We start from the raw sequence: 15,860 nt of genomic DNA, 5'->3' as shown, positions 1-15,860 counted from the left end.
CTCGCGCATAAATCATATTATGACTTATATATCATTAATAATAAAATAAGTTATTTTTAAAATCACTAAATATGAATGTAATAATTATTTTTAAAATGTGGCAAGTATATAAATTTATGGGTCAATGATCAAAATAGTCACTTTTGTTTCCTTTAATTTACATTTTAGTCATTTATGTTTGAAATGTTATATTTATTCATTTACGTTATTGTGTTGTAATATTTTAGTCATTGAGCATTAAATGCCATTAATGATGTAATAATAAGTTGACATGGCACGTTAAATCATCATTTCAAACGAAAATTTTAGGTTAAATTATACAATTAGTCCCTATTTTTTCATTTTGAGTAATTTAATTTTTTATTTTACATTAAAAGAAATAGAGAAGGGAATAAAATAGAGGCAAAAGAAAAGTGGATTTTAAATAAAGAATAAAAAGAAAGTTAAAAGAACATAAAAGAAAAAAATTGCTTAAAAAATAGAGACTAATTGTATAATTTAACCTAAAATTTTTGTTTAAAATGATTATTTAACATGACATGTCAACTTACCGTTACATTGTTAACGGTAATTAACTGCTTAGTGACTAAAATGTTACAACATGTTAACGTAAGTGACTAAAACATAAAATTTCAAACATAAATGACTAAAATGTAATCTGAAAGAAACAAAAATAATTATTTTAATAGTTTACCCTAAAATTATATACTTATAGTGCATATATAATAACATATATATTTTGGATTAATGTTGTTGCTAAGCGAGTAAAAATGAAGACAGAAAAAAACGATTGCTTTCGATCGGGTAAAACATGTGTCGGAGAAGGGGACAAAAATGTCGATCCAACTTGTATTCAAAACGTTTTAGGATTAAGACAACAAGTCGAAGATAGAGCTTAGTCCATCAATCAAAGTCTAGAGATAGAAGAAGACGAAGAAAGTGCATGGAAGTTGCATTTTAAAATTTTACTTAAAAAATTGCAAAATTATTGACGACGTCACTAAAGAAAGATTATTTTGACTATGTATTATTGTGGATAATAAACAAGTATGCTGCACATGTGGTATGCGTATGCATCACAAATTATGGTAGTAGTTAGGGTTTTTTCTTTTTTCTTTTTAAATAAAAGAACAAGAGAGAATAGTTACCATAAATCCCCTTATTTAGGTATCAATATTTATATGTAGATTAATATATTTAGGTACCAAATTTGATTGATTACCCATTTGTTAAAAGAGCAGAAGGAGATCGTGGCATGATCTATATGGTTTATGAACATTGCTCTATGTCTTTGTTCACTTTGGAGGGATGCTTTTGTTATTATATGCTCAGATTCCGAGGCTTTTTTTTTTTCACTTCACTTATTAGTTATATTATGATCGATATTTCTCCAACTAATTATACCTCTAATATGAGGGGAAGCAAATCAGTACTCTATTAATGTAAGTGATGACAGATGTTACTTTATTTTTTTTGCTTATTAATTCACCCCCCCAAAAAAAAATAAAAAAATAAAAAATAACTACTCTGGAAACATCATTCTAGGTAAAACAATGAAACCTAAAGTCTCAAAAGTAAGCATATTAAATTGTCCATGGTTGGGTTGGTGATAACAAGATAATATTATGGATATTTATAATATTACAAAATACATATTATACAAAATAAATATATATGTCCCACAATGTCCATAAACTAATATCAGAAGTTAACCTTTCTCATTTAAGCTAACCACCGTTCTGTCGTGTGATTGCTTGAGGAGTTGTTTCACGCTATCTTGTTTAGTTTTGGTCCAAAAAAAAAAAAAAGTGCAATGGATTTGACTGGAAACGAAACAGAAACCCAGGTTGAGACGTAGGGTTTGTCTGAACCCTAAATCGCCAAAACATCCTGGTAATGTTTTACAGCTTTAAATGATAAGGTTTCCTTTTTATCTGTAATTCTGGATAACCGTTTTAACGGTTGAAAAATGTGGGCGGTGGTGGGATTTGGATAAGTCAAACAAGTTGGAAATTTCCTGATTGGTTGGGTCGAAGTAGAGCCAGTATTTAACTTAACCGTAGAATGTTTTGTTTAAGAGCAACTTGAATTAACTGGTCAAGACTAAAGAAAAGATGACGCACTTTTTCAAGTCTATTTACTGTTCTGGTGCCGTCCTTTTGTTGGATGGATGACAGGTTTCATTCCTTCATTGGAAAATGTCCGAGGTTGTTTGTTCTGGACTCACCTTTATACCTCATCAAGTTGGACTATTCTATGTTAAAAAACATTTGATGGTTTCATATTTATCCAAGCATCCAACACCAGCCATGTCTTTATACATGCACTATGTATGTGTGTTTACTCAAGTATTTATTTACTTAGAATCTTCAATTTTCCCTAACATGTTTTGTTTTTACAAACATTTCTAAACTCGTAGAAATCTATACACAGTTTCCATATTGGAAGTATATCAACAGTCTTGCTTCTTAATGCGGTTCTTACTATATGGATTAGTTAACTTTAACTGTGATTTTAATGTTCACGTTAGGTTGCCTAAATGGATATTGTCATTGAAAATTAAGCTTAGTAACTAATCAGCTTTTGCGTCGTGTCTAGGTTGGTGGCTATATGCATATTTTATTTTATACTTTGCGTGCATCTTGTAAATAGTTAGGATATGAAAGGATTTAGGTTTATTGAACTATCATTGACAAAAATTACAACCGATTTTAATTGATTCGTCTGCTAAATCTAGTCAAACTTAAGGCAAAAGTTAGCCTAACAAGTAACCGATGTACTAATTTGAAATATATGCCTGTTTTGTAACTTTAGTTTTACACCAATACTATAATGTATATATACATACGCGTATATGTACGAACACATTGTATTATAACGTTTGAGAAGAGAGAATGAATAACCCAGACAAAACATGCATTCACCATGTTATAGAAAATAAGATAGAACTTGTTATTATGGAGATGAAATAAGTGTCCAATAAATCTAAAATGATTGAATCATTTTCAATATGAAGAAATGGATTTACAAATCTAAAAAGAGAATGCAATTTCATTTTCTTTTAAGAATATACTTTTTTTTTTTGTATTATTAAGAGTAATGCAATGGAAATCACTCTGTTGACCCATGATTTCTGCCAATGAGTTACCGCTTTGTAAACATCCCTTATGTTAACGATGAGAAATCGTAATCTTTTTCCCATTGAATTGGTGTCGTCAAACAAATTGGAGATGCTGAGATCGGCAGACCTCCAATGCTTTTCATGCCAATGGTTGGTCAAACTACCTGCCCTGGTGTGTACAAGCTGCAAGGGCAATCAAATTAGTAGTAAATATTTGAGGAATGGGGTATATGGAAAGTGATTGCACGTTAATCAAATAAGTGACTGTGAAACTTAATCGTCGTCTATCGATCCGCATGCTTCCACACCCCGGTCTAGCATTTATGACTCTGTCTGCTTGTGTTAAGCTAATCTGATAACTACTGATTTCACATACAACTCTTCAAAGTTCATACTACGGTCGATGAAGGTAATGTATTGGTCCACCAAATTTTATAAACTTTTCAATGAACCCTCATTTCTAATGCCTATACCAAATTAACAGAATAGCAGATTCAGTATTCTGAAATATATCCAGCCTTGATAAACAATGAATCTGGTCACCAGACTTAGTTTCCTTCTAACTAGAAGGACGAGTGAACTTTTAGATTCATAAATTCTTATAAACTAAATCAAGTAAAAGTATAAAACTGATCAGCTGCATAAATTTAGATATATGCAGCTTTCAGTTGGTTCAAAATGAAATACTTCATGCATGAACCTGGAAATTGGAAAATTAACCGAACTCCCTGCCGGGTGCATCCGTTGGTTGCTTCTGTTCTGGTAGAGGAAGATAATAACATCATGATTTAGGATGAGAAATGAAGTTACAATCTGGAAAAAGAAGAATCGTGGAAGAATGATGCATGCAAACCTGCATATGTTGACCAGTGACTGGCATTGCCATTCGAGGAACTTGATGGCCAACACTTCCAGAACTCAGAGCAGGAAAGTGCAAGCCATTGGAGTTGAACTGATGGGAATTAACAGGAAAGGCTTGGGATCCACCATTAGGCTTTGCAGTTGTAACAAATTGTTGTTGATGGAGAGAAAATGGAGATGTCATCACTGTATTTGGCTGCAGACAATTCACTACTAAAAGGTGAAAACAGAAATTTAGGGAAAAAAACCGAAGCAAAGAATATCAAACTTCATGTTCATGCTACTCATAGCAAAGACAAATAAATAATTAAAATTTTAAATCTCTACTTTCAAACTACCAGGGTGATGAACATTAACTTAGGTGCTCAAGAAATGAAGATATCAAGCTGAATTCCAGATAATTGTTACAATTAATAATCATCCTTGTAAGAGAAATGAAGCTATTCTATTGTAAGCACCCACTGAACAAGGGCATTTACCTTCTCAAAGAGTTTCATAGTCTTAGCATCGTCCTCTGCTGTCTCTGAAAATGTTTGCTTCACTGATGTTGAATCTCTAAATAGATCATCGCTTTCATTCTTAGGTTGCACCTTGGTTTGACTTAAGTTTGATGAATCACTTCCATCCCTCAAGGATTTAGCTTCAGCAGCTGCAAATTGATATGTCGAGCAATAAAAGTGATTACCAAATTTAAAGTACTATATCTAGCAACACTCAGTGAGAAATTAATGAAGTGATAAGCAATAGAAAGAAAAAAAAAAAGCATTAAAAGTAGAACTAATAGTTTTATTGACAAGATTATAATGGCAAGAAGCACACATGAAAAACCAGTCCAGGAATTCTCATGAGCAGAAATATCAGAGTGATTTTCTCTAGAATCTTCCATGAAGAGCAAATTGAAAAGTTCAGTAGCATAATCGACTTTGGCCAGTGCTACTGATGCAGTAGTATTGACGTCCTGCTTTATTGATTCAACATTCGAGACTGATGGAGTATTAGTAACCTCCTGATTTACGGTATCAGCATTTGAAACTGATGGTTCAGAATTCTGTAGAGGTTCTTGCGGTCTAATATCATGCTCAACCTATGGATTAAGTGCATTTATTACTTTATATGTAATAACTTCCAACAACATCGGATCAAAGAATCATTGCTACACTGCTTTAGAACTTTGATATTCAACATTTCAATGCATGGAAGATAAAGCAAACCATACAGGTTCTCGCTGCATGAGCAGGAAATCCTTTTACAAAAAATCAGTCTTTAAGACCAAAGAACGGCTGTTCTTACCTTCTGAGGAACATTTAAATGCACTTGCAGGCAATTTTTAGGAGTTGGAGTGCTGTTATTCGTAAAAGGCGGACAAGAAGTTTTTTTCTCCTCAAAACCATGATTTGCACTATTCATATACTTATACCCACCATCTTTGGCTCCTAGTTTATGAAGTGATCGCTCACACTTGTTGGTGATCTAGCCTTTCCCTCTCGTGGAATCCATCTCTTTTCTTTATACCTAATGAAGAAAATAAGCATCCTTAAGCAAAATGTTTGGTATTAAAACTAGTTTCATACAGCAATAGAAGAAAATCAGAAATCAAAATAAAAGTTTTAGATGGATAGTTTTATGAAGTTATACTTAGCACAAATGAAATTCTCGATGCCAGCCCTGTTATAATTAGGAGGCAACTCTGCTTCCCACTAATTGTTCGATTTCTCATTCCCCATGACTGCAAAAACAACAATAAAACAGATTACTATCACCACCTCATCTCATTTGGGATGGTAATCGAAGACATCCTTACATTGAATAAAAGAAACCTGTTCCGGAAGCCATGTATCTAAAGTTGCAGATCTCACCTGCAGGAGATAAAAACATAATCTCTGAACATTGAATGACTTGTACTGTTATTCAGAATCAAGGGAAAAGAGAAACATAAATTATAATGAAACGAAAAACAAAAACAAACCTTTGATATGTGCACTCCAAGACTTCGGTGAATCCCTGAACATTGAATGCAAATGAATATTCCTAGACTGACACTAGCCCATCTTGGTCCCCTGCATTGAAAACAAGCCATTATAAATTGGAGTCCAAGTCCTTTACAGTAACTCAGGCACCTAGTTTAAAATTTCCATTTTGCTGGCAACCTTACTACATAAAGACGCATGGTGAAGTATTAATAAGAGCTAAATTGATAACGGATACCTACTTGCTTTTGCAGTCTGCACACTCTCTATTCTCGGGTAACTTAAGAAGGCCATCCAATATCTGCAGAAGATGGAACCAGAAAGGTATTATCATACATAATATAGATCAAGTGATTAGCTATATTCATTCAATACAAGATACCGTTGGAAATTGGCTGTCAAAGAAAGTTCAGATGAAGGTGAAATTGCAAGCTATATCTTTATCTCTAACTGAGACAACATTATTATTCCAGACACACATACGAACGTGCCTGAGGATGGAGCAGAAACTATATAGCAGACAACTTGAATCACATAAAAACAGCACTAACGGATGATAAAAAAACCGCATGGTTGTCTTGCCTGTTTTATTTGATCCAAATAAAACTTACTGATTGGATAGTACATTGCCTAAGACAAACGAATTGGAACATTTTAAAGACAAAATATTGCAACATCAAATAGTAAAGAAACCTCATAGTGGCTGCACCAGCTTCTTGATTAGCTATATACAAATGTATCTACGTGAGCCTTAGTTTAAGACACCTTGGGATCAGCAACCATAGTTGACAGCTAAAATATAAAGGGCAATGCAACTCACTGTATTGGAAAACAACTGGAAACTATTCCAAATTGATCAGTGAAGTTCACGAGTAATTCAACAACAAAAAAAAAATACGGCAACCCAAATTGGTGGATAGCATAATTTTAGTCCGGGAGAAAAGCTATTACAAAATTACAGCAAGTTCAGAACAATCAAGAAATAAGATTCGTTACTATAGCTTTGCTGTAGAAAGTTCATCAACATAAAGGATAATATATATATATACGTAACCGTTTAAATAGAGCTAAAATGTAAATTTTCATCAAACATATCAAATTCAAACATCAGCGCCTAGAAAAAAGAAAGAGTCTTGAACATAACAAACACTAAAGCTTAAATGAGTGATAAACAAAGAAACAAAGAAATGAAAATATAAAGGGAAAACCTTTATGTGTTTAGCGTTAAGTTCTTGAGAAACGTTAGCCTTCTTGTTCATGATGACTCCAAAATATCTCTTCCTTTGCTCGAAAAGATAGCACCCTCAGTCTCGGTTTTTTTTTTCTCTCTTTCTGGGCAAAAAGCTTTATCTTCTTTGTACCAAAAAAACAGAGGAAAACCCAAAATATGAAACAAAGAAAGAAACAAGGGAGAAGGAGAAAGGAGAATGAGAAAGTAAATTAAAAATGGCAAAGTGGGTGTCTCTTTGGTTCTTGCTTTCTTGTTTGGCCCGACTTTCTTTCTCTCTTTTACAAATTGAATGGTTACCTTTGGTTGGAAGCTGGCGTGTGTACGCACAATAGTCAAAGTGGGGATCCAGCTTTTGCTGGGCCTATTATTTTAGAACTTACTTCTATAGCATGCCACCTTTGCCTTCTTGCTTTGGATTGCCCATGTAGTCTGTGCTGGCCTACCATCTACATAAAAGTATAAGCTTGATCCTCTTATCCATTAAATTTGATAATTTGAAGAGTTCCATTTATAAACTTTCGATTATAATGAAATTCTTTTAAACTCGGATTAAGAGATTATCATATCTTATTTCGTCGTCTTAAATTTCTGATTACAATAGATGGAATAAATTCTGTTTTAGAATCTCAATGTGATTATGGGGTAATCAATGGTTTCGAAAAAGGTAATCCAACATGGAAGAAACTCCAATTCTAGCTGCTAGTTTATCCATATTCGAAGGCACTTATTAATAAGATATCATGTTTAAGTCACCTGCATTTTCAGTTAATCAGGATTCTTTATTTCATCAGATTTGTTTATAAGTTCAATATATATTGCAAAATATTGAATCTTCTCTGTGTAGTTTAGTATCGCGTAAATGTCGTTCTTGCGCATAAATAAATATATTTTAATAAATATATTTTATGTTTGATATACGAAGGCAATTACAAAACAGATCACAAGCATTCATAAAAATTATGTTCAAATCCCACAGAAACAGGTATTTCTCTTTTCTAAATTAGAGCTCCGGAATCCCAAAATCATTCAAGTTTCTTGCCTAGCTTCAACTTAGCTTCAGTTTCTCCACTATATGGATAAACATGGTATGCATACTGCTGGAGAACAGCAAATACAACCATCTCTAGACACACCAATACGTTCTGAAGAGCTTCCTCAAGGTGCTCCACATCCAACCAGAAATGATTTGCTCGAATGATGCCCACAGCAACAAGTATGTCAAGCACCACTCCCTGCACGTGGTCAATTGATGTCATTAACACAAGATAAAAGCAAAATATTATATGGTTCAAGAACAAACCACTGACAAAACAAGGACAAGAAAGCATAAAGTTGGTAGTACTGGAGGATGTGAGCCGCAACTTGCAACACATTCATATCTAATACACCAAAACAGTCTAAACTCCATGCATTAACCACAGAAAAAATCATTGAAAATTTCATAGTGCTCAGAGCAGAAAGTTCCACTCTGAAACAGTAATCCAGCAAACTTCTTAGAAGGAAGAAACAAAAGATAACCAGGCAGCAGAGGGCAGAAAATTCAGATGAAATTATATGATTTGTTAAGTTTGAATAATCATCAGATAAGCTATAATTTACTATTATTGAGTTCCAACCTGATTGACGTATAAGCATTTGATTGTATGCTGAATTACCTAAGATTAGGTTCAATCATAAAATATCTCCTCATATCCAGAGAGAGCAATATTTCCCTTGAAGGGGGCACAATGATTTTCTAGTTACAAGTTATGAACGTCAGTATCTGTTAGCCAACCTTCACATGAGTTAAGAGCCTATGAAATAAGGCTTGGTTAGTTTTACTCTGGACCTTCACTATTTATCATTAGGGGTTTAGAGAAAACAAATGTCTATTCTTCATGCTTCTAATAAGTGTAAAAACTAATGAGCCCTCCAAAAAAAGACTAAAGAAAAAAGTTCTATTTACCTGCCAAAAGCAGAAGAAAACAATTCCCTTGATGCACAAGAACTTCGCAAGTGGCTTATGAGGTTCCAACTCTTTGGCAAAGACATGGTAAAAGGCTACCAAAGAGTATAATGCTAATGAAACAGACACATTGAGGATGATTGTGAATGTCCAGCTCAACCAAGATGGATAAAACTGAAGAAGTTGCAGGGTTATCATCAAGACAGAACACACTGGGCGGATGACAACGAATTGCCATGTCCAATACTTGAGAAGCTTTAGTGTATGGTGGTTCAGCCTAACTGTTCGAGGCTGTAGTTTGAGCAACAGCAATGTGTCAAGAGATCTGATTAAGAGTGTAACTTCTAACTTATTTAAGTGATATATATTAATTTAAAGTAGCATACCTGAAAAAGAGTCATAGGAAATGAATGGTGAATCTCTCTACCTTTAATTTCATCAGGTACAATATTTTTACTAATAGATATATTCAAGTAACTATACATCAAAGCCATGAACTTAGCGATCACCTAGAACCAATAACATCAAAAAGCAGCAGTGAATAATAATAATTTTAACAAAAAAAAAAAAAAACGAATGCAGCAGAGCCAAAGCCAAATCCAAAGATTGAGCAAAAGGGGCACTCACAAAAGCCTCGTAACATTCCTTGACAGATTCCAGAAACATGAAGAAGGCTTTGCTTCCTCTAATATCCAATAAACCCACAAAGGAGACAGCAGCATATATAGGAGCCATAAGAATAATAATAAGTATAGCTTTCTGCTCCTTGGGGTTTTTCCAGTAAAAAAGATGCTGTGACACAAGCTGCAGTGTGAAATGCAACGAAAGCACCACACAAAACGCAGATCCCATCAGAGTCATCTGCCCACGATTTAAATGGCTAAAATCCATGGTTTTAACTAAGAGATGAGGAAAACCCCAAGCACAAATCTGCAAAAGATTGAACAACACCGAATATGATCAACAAATTTAGATGAACAGCAAATTCATCAAACGTCAAACAAATTTTAAGAGCTACCCAGTTCGCAATAACAGAGATTGAAGGCAAAGATCCTGAGAATGAACCTGATGAGTGAAATCTCTGAGGGGAAGTTGAGAAATAGCAATTTCGAAGTCTAAAGATGCAGTAGAAGTACAAGAAGTCTGGGATAGAGGTTGAATGAATCCGCTGTTCGCTGATCTTGACAGAGATATATTAATAAAATGCCAAGCTTTCTTATTATTTATTTATTTATTTACCTCCAACGTGAATAACAGATGAAGGGTTCTGATTTTGCCACGTAAGCGTGGAGCAGGTTACTTTGACTTTGATTATTTATCCTCGGCGGATCCGATATCGATCGTTTTTAAAATATACAAATTTAGTTGATTTAATTTTCTTTAAAGATAAAAGGTAGTAATTCAGTAAATAAGTAATTAACAGCATTGTGGAATACAAAATTATCGATGGTTATAATCGGAAATCATGATCAATGAGGTAAAAACTCGCTAAACAATGAGCTACAAAACAAAACGAGAAGTGAAAGCTTTTCAATGGAAATTCTCTCTACAGATATGAATGAGGTAAATAATAACACATTAAATAAAGCTTATGATGGTTCTAAATTATTCTCACAATATAATTGCAAAATATTATGCAATAAGAAGTATTTTCCCGATATGGTTGCCACTTTCCATAAGCCGGTGAGCTTCGGCTGCTTCTCTAAGTGGGAATCGTTGGTGAACCACTGGCTTCACCTTACCCGACATAATTGCAGGCCAAACATTATTCTCCACTTCCTTTACAATTGATGCCTTTTCTTCTACACTTCTTGTCCGCAAGGCAGCCGCTGCATTCATATTTAAAGCTTCCCACTTTCAATTCTCTTGCAACATATTATTTTACAGTAAAGGGTCTGGTCTGCTGTTGTTTAGAACATGATTAATACCTTGGATTGAAAGTCGTTTTGCGAACATAGCTGCGATGTTTAGTTCTGCGACAAATCCACTTATGGAGCCAATGATGAAAAGTCTGCCATCGACGTTTAAGCAGTCAAGGTTTCTTTGGAGGTAGGCTGCTCCAACGCAATCCAGAATAACATCAACTCCTGCCATTAATGGTGGAAAACAAAAGTTCACTTATTTTCAATGCTAAAGAGCTCTAACAAAGTTGATATCATAAAAGTTTATACCTTTGCCTTCTGTTTCCTCTTTGACACGTACTACAAAGTCCTCGGTCTTGTAATTGATGCAGAGATCGGCTCCAAGATCATTGCAAAAGGCTAATTTTCGCTCATCCCCTGGTAGTAAGACTCAAAGAGTTCCAAGACGTAGATTAATGGATGACCATTGAAAGTAAAATTTTATCTGTTGAAAGATTATTGGTGTAAGTAATTAACCTACTGTGACAAAAACTTTTGCTCCTTTGAACTTTGCAATCTGAATGGCAAATGTCCCAATTCCACTAGAGCCCCCGTGGATCTATATCCAATCAATGATTAGAATTATCAGTATAGATTATCATACATCATGAAAAAGAAAATAAAAATAAAGTGAACTAAGGATAATTTGTTACCAAAAGCGTTTCACCAGGACATAGCCGACTCGTCGTAAAAACAGTGGACCAGACTGTGCAGGCAACCTCTGGAAGAGAGGCAGCATCCGACAATGAAACTCCTGATGGAACAGGCAGAACTTGTCCTGCTGGAACAGCCACTTTCTCCGCATATCCTCCTCCACTTAGGAGAGCACACACCTTTAACAAAGCAACAGAAAATTAAAACAAAAAACCATTTAAGACAAGCTCATTTTAGGACAGTTGACTTTTATGTCTCCTACAGATGAATTCAGAATTCACCTTATCTCCTACTTTCCATCGAGAAACATTCTCTCCAACAGCTTCAATGATGCCTGAGCATTCAAGACCTGGAAAGGTGCTAGCACCTTCAGGTGGAGGGTAAAAGCCTTGTCTTTGATAGATGTCACCACGGTTCAGGGCTGCTGCCTCAGTTTTGATGAGGACTTCATCATCTTTGATTTCGGGTTCTTCTACTTCTTGTAGCTGCAATACTTCTGGATCACCTGGACTTGTTATCACTACAGCCTTCATCACTGGATTTCAAGTCTTTCGAACAGCTACCACTTGCCTGTGTTGCAACTTACTGATTGTGGATATTTGAACATCTAAATTTTATATGGTTTTTGTTCTTATGATTGTTCAAGATGATTCTCCTACCATGCGCTTCCAAAAGAATAGCTGCTTAAACATTATATATTATAATATTTGTACAATTTCTGGTGAGTCTGGTCTCATATTTTATTAACTTGCCTGATTCTGATATATAAGCCTTAGGCCTTTTAAACAAAATATCCAATGCCATTAGCAAGTATTAAGCTGTTGGTGGTAATCAACTTGTTCTTATTAGATTTATCAGACAATGCCATTGGCAAGTATTAGAAATCTTTCACATCAGTTCTGCATGATTTCAAATCGGTACACGGTAACAAGTGGCTCCATTGTATAATCAAAAGACACACCATTGTCACAATATAAGATAAAACCATTAGCAGCATCATGGAACAAGCAGTATCTTCCCAATATGTTCATTACTTTCCATTAGCTTATGAGCCTCCACAGCCTCAGATAAGGGAAATGATTTGTAGATGATAGGCTTCACCTTGCCCGCCACGATTTCTGGCCAGACATTCTTCTCCACTTCATTAACAACCATTGCTTTGTTTTCTGGATTTCTTGGTCGCAACGCAGCCCCTAAATACAAAAGAAGAAAAATTATCAAATTATAATCCTATATCGATCTATGATTTCCGCTACACCCACTAAAGCTGTAAGCATTTTTAGCAGCAGTTTTCAAGATATGTAAACGTTTCAATTTAGGGAAAGCAAAGGCTAGGTGAGAAGTGGGTGCATCTGTGGAGATGTATGTGGCTACTACCTTGCACTGTGAGGCGCTTTGGAAATAAAGTATTAAGTTTAATTTCGGTGACAGCTCCACCCTGCAAGCCAATGATACAAAGCCTTCCATCAAAATTTAAACTGTCCAGGTTTCGCTGAAGGTACGCTGCCCCGATGCAATCCAGAATCACATCGACTCCTGCCATTAAAAATTTGTGAATTTAGAATGGTTGTTTGATTGCTGAGAAACTGTGGGTACTAATACAAAAGCAATGATTCAAAACTACAGAGCATACCCTTCCCTCCAGTTTCTTCCTTAACGTGCGCAACAAAGTCCTCTGTCTTATAATTGATGCACAAATCAGCTCCAAGTCTCTTGCAGAAAGCTAACTTTTCTTCATTCCCTGGAGATCAACACTACTACGTCTAAATATAAGAACAAATGAAAACACGGAATTCACAGTACAATCATTGTTACAGGTAGACCTGCTGTAACAAACACTGTTGCTCCTTTGCTCTTAGCTATCTGAATTGCAAAAGTGCCAATCCCACTTGAACCACCATGGACCTGAAATTTTAATATAATGTTAGTTATGTTAGCCATGTTAGCCTCCCATCAAAAGAGCAACCAACAAACTAGTAGATATTAGAGGAGGAAATTGGCACAAAAAGCTTGATCTATTTTGTCCTAACATGATCAAGAAACTTCAAACTAAAGCTAACCCATCAATCATTTCTGCTAAACTGAGTTACCCTAGTAACCCAAAGATTATGCAGCATCAAACTAGGCCAAAACAAAATTGAAAGATATGTAGAAAACATAGTGGATGTAGAAGATACCAAGAATGTCTCCCCAGCAGATAATCGACTCATCATAAAAACAGTGGACCAAACAGTACAAGCAACTTCAGGTAAACCAGCAGCTTCTTTGAGGGAAACCCCAAGTGGGATTGGAAGAACTTGACCAGCTGGGACTGCCACTTTCTCAGCATATCCACCTCCACTAAGAAGAGCACACACCTACATAAACAGAGAAACAATCTACTCATTCAAGTTGCAGCCCCATATACAGCAATACCCACGTTCCAAAACCCTAAAAAAAAGAGAAAAAATCTGATCTTTAGACCTGAGATTATGAAAACTAATGGATCATCCATAAGACAAAAAAGATCAAACATTTTCAATCATACCCATATGAATTATGAATTACCTGATCACCAACTCTCCAGCCCAGAACATTCTTGCCAACGGCTTGGATAGTACCGGAACATTCAAGACCAGGGTAAGGGCTAGCACCCTTTGGAGGAGGGTAGGAACCTTTTCTCTGTAGAGTATCGGCCCGGTTTAGAGCGGTAGCTTCTACCTTGATGAGAACGTCATCATCTTTGAGTTCTGGGTCTTCTACTTGTTGCAATTGCAACACCTCTGGGCCTCCTCCTGTAGTTATAACTATTGCCTTCATTTTTCTTTGTTTATATCTTTTGGCTCTACAGTCTGCAGTCTGATAAAGCAAAAACAGATTATATCCTTTGGATAAAAATGAATAATATGATTCAGAAATACGTCCTCCTTACGGTAATAAAAGTTCCTCGATCATCACTTCATTTGAAAAATCCCAAAAAGTGGTGTCGAAGTTACTCACGGCATTGATTACTTGTTTTTATCGAATTGTTTTGAATTGAAAAAAAAAAAAAGCGAGACCAAAACCATTCCTCTATTCCAAAATTGTCGTGATTAGTAAGCACTAAGCACACAATAAAATTTTCATTTTATTACTAGCCTTATATTTTACATTAACAAAGATTATGTTTTTCATATCAATTTCGTAATTATATCATTTCAATCTTCAGTATTGTGAAAATGGATTATTTTGTATTCAAGTTTTAGCAGAGAATTGATACCTCTACTTTTATTAAAAGGAAAAAGAAAAATCCTATCTTCCATTTTATTGTTTTCGCAGTCCTAACTCAAGAAAGCTGCCAATTTTTGGGGAGAATCAGAATCATCAGTACCATTTGCTCAGAGTCAACCAAACTTTCAGTGGATATATCTTCCTTTGGTCAGTGACCTCTATGGAGTGCTAAACAGAGTTTCAATATGGTAGGTGCACCTGTAAGTCGAGTCAACACCCTACACCCAGAGCAAGGAAGGCTTAGGCTTCTTTTGCTTGCCCGTTTAATCTCATTTTAATGCGTTCGGAGTATTTTTTAGCTGAATCGTACCGTATCAATTTATTTAAATAAAACGATTGAAATATCACTCAACACACTTGGACACCAATTTTTCTACTGGAATTTTATGCTCTAATCAAATGTTCTAACATCTCATTAATGGTCATTTTTCTTTTTACACCTTTTCTCTTATTTTTTTCTCCATTTTACTTTTTTTGTTTTTTTCTTTATTTTACCTTCTACTTCAATAATTTTGTATTTTCATTTGTGAGATAATTTTATTAATTTAAAATAATAAACATTTTCCCCATTATTTTATAACAAATTAATATAGGTTATTATAAAAAATTAATTTACCATTCTTTGAATTAACTACTTTTAAATTATTTATTTTAAATTTTAAATTTTAATTATTTTGATTTAAAATGTTAATTTTTTATTTTATATAATAAAATATCGGAACATACATTTTAATATTTTATTAAATGAATTTATAAATTCACATATTTTTAGTAATTTCATTAAAGTAAAATAATTTAAAAACTTCTATTATATATTATTTCTAATCTAATGTCCTTAATAGTCATTTTCTATTCTAACCTCATCGTTACAGCTGCTTTTAAATCCAAACATACACCCCATCGTTGTTTTGAATCTCACTATTACAATATC

The 15,860-nt window shown here is 34.5% G+C and overlaps 3 protein-coding genes and 1 pseudogene across 5 annotated transcripts; all 4 read right to left on the bottom strand.

Annotated features, from left to right (window-relative positions):
• Window positions 1-2,928: 2,928 nt before the first annotated feature.
• LOC108450972 (ADP-ribosylation factor GTPase-activating protein AGD5-like) lies at window positions 2,929-8,197 on the bottom strand (annotated as a pseudogene).
• A 5-nt stretch (window positions 8,198-8,202) lies between these two features.
• On the bottom strand, window positions 8,203-10,016 carry LOC108450099 (uncharacterized). Its single transcript, XM_017747560.2, has 4 exons — window positions 9,753-10,016; window positions 9,512-9,634; window positions 9,126-9,416; window positions 8,203-8,412 (listed from the first exon to the last, which is right to left on the bottom strand). The coding sequence occupies exons 1-4, from the start codon at window positions 10,014-10,016 to the stop codon at window positions 8,203-8,205; spliced, it is 888 nt and encodes a 295-aa protein (XP_017603049.1).
• Window positions 10,017-10,485: 469 nt separating this feature from the next.
• LOC108450098 (uncharacterized) lies at window positions 10,486-12,366 on the bottom strand. Its single transcript, XM_017747559.2, has 6 exons — window positions 11,962-12,366; window positions 11,680-11,859; window positions 11,504-11,585; window positions 11,297-11,404; window positions 11,054-11,212; window positions 10,486-10,954 (listed from the first exon to the last, which is right to left on the bottom strand). Exons 1-6 carry the CDS (start codon window positions 12,211-12,213, stop codon window positions 10,758-10,760), a joined length of 978 nt encoding a protein of 325 aa, XP_017603048.1. The 5' UTR covers window positions 12,214-12,366; the 3' UTR covers window positions 10,486-10,757.
• A 135-nt stretch (window positions 12,367-12,501) lies between these two features.
• On the bottom strand, window positions 12,502-15,207 carry LOC108450462 (uncharacterized). 3 transcript variants are annotated; one of them, XM_053027977.1, is made up of 7 exons: window positions 15,030-15,207; window positions 14,228-14,518; window positions 13,858-14,037; window positions 13,504-13,585; window positions 13,314-13,421; window positions 13,058-13,216; window positions 12,502-12,873 (listed from the first exon to the last, which is right to left on the bottom strand). In XM_053027977.1, exons 1-7 carry the CDS (start codon window positions 15,030-15,032, stop codon window positions 12,677-12,679), a joined length of 1,020 nt encoding a protein of 339 aa, XP_052883937.1. In that variant the 5' UTR covers window positions 15,033-15,207; the 3' UTR covers window positions 12,502-12,676. The 3 variants fall into 3 exon arrangements, with proteins under 3 accessions (XP_052883937.1, XP_052883938.1, XP_017603591.1); XM_053027978.1 differs by having other exon boundaries at window positions 14,919-15,048; XM_017748102.2 differs by lacking the exon at window positions 15,030-15,207 and adding an exon at window positions 14,592-14,857.
• Between the last annotated feature and the right edge of the window lie 653 nt (window positions 15,208-15,860).

Source organism: Gossypium arboreum, chromosome 5 (genome assembly GCF_025698485.1).
Source record: "Gossypium arboreum isolate Shixiya-1 chromosome 5, ASM2569848v2, whole genome shotgun sequence".
NCBI classification, from domain to species: Eukaryota; Viridiplantae; Streptophyta; class Magnoliopsida; order Malvales; family Malvaceae; genus Gossypium; species Gossypium arboreum.
This window is presented reverse-complemented; position numbering and strand designations above follow the sequence as displayed.

Coding starts and splice junctions, on each gene's coding strand:
- LOC108450099 (XM_017747560.2), bottom strand. CDS start 10,016: ATGGATTTTAGCCATTTAAATCGTGGGCAGATGACTCTGATGGGATCT. Junction 9,635..9,752: donor AGGAATGTTACGAGGCTTTT/GTGAGTGCCCCT, acceptor TATTGGTTCTAG/GTGATCGCTAAGTTCATGGC. Junction 8,413..9,125: donor TTTTCTTCTGCTTTTGGCAG/GTAAATAGAACT, acceptor GACCACGTGCAG/GGAGTGGTGCTTGACATACT.
- LOC108450098 (XM_017747559.2), bottom strand. CDS start 12,213: ATGAAGGCTGTAGTGATAACAAGTCCAGGTGATCCAGAAGTATTGCAG. Junction 11,586..11,679: donor GTCCTGGTGAAACGCTTTTG/GTAACAAATTAT, acceptor GATTGGATATAG/ATCCACGGGGGCTCTAGTGG. Junction 11,405..11,503: donor AAAAGTTTTTGTCACAGTAG/GTTAATTACTTA, acceptor TCTTACTACCAG/GGGATGAGCGAAAATTAGCC.
- LOC108450462 (XM_053027977.1), bottom strand. Junction 14,038..14,227: donor GCTGGAGAGTTGGTGATCAG/GTAATTCATAAT, acceptor CTGTTTATGTAG/GTGTGTGCTCTTCTTAGTGG. Junction 12,874..13,057: donor AAAGCGCCTCACAGTGCAAG/GTAGTAGCCACA, acceptor TTTTGTATTTAG/GGGCTGCGTTGCGACCAAGA.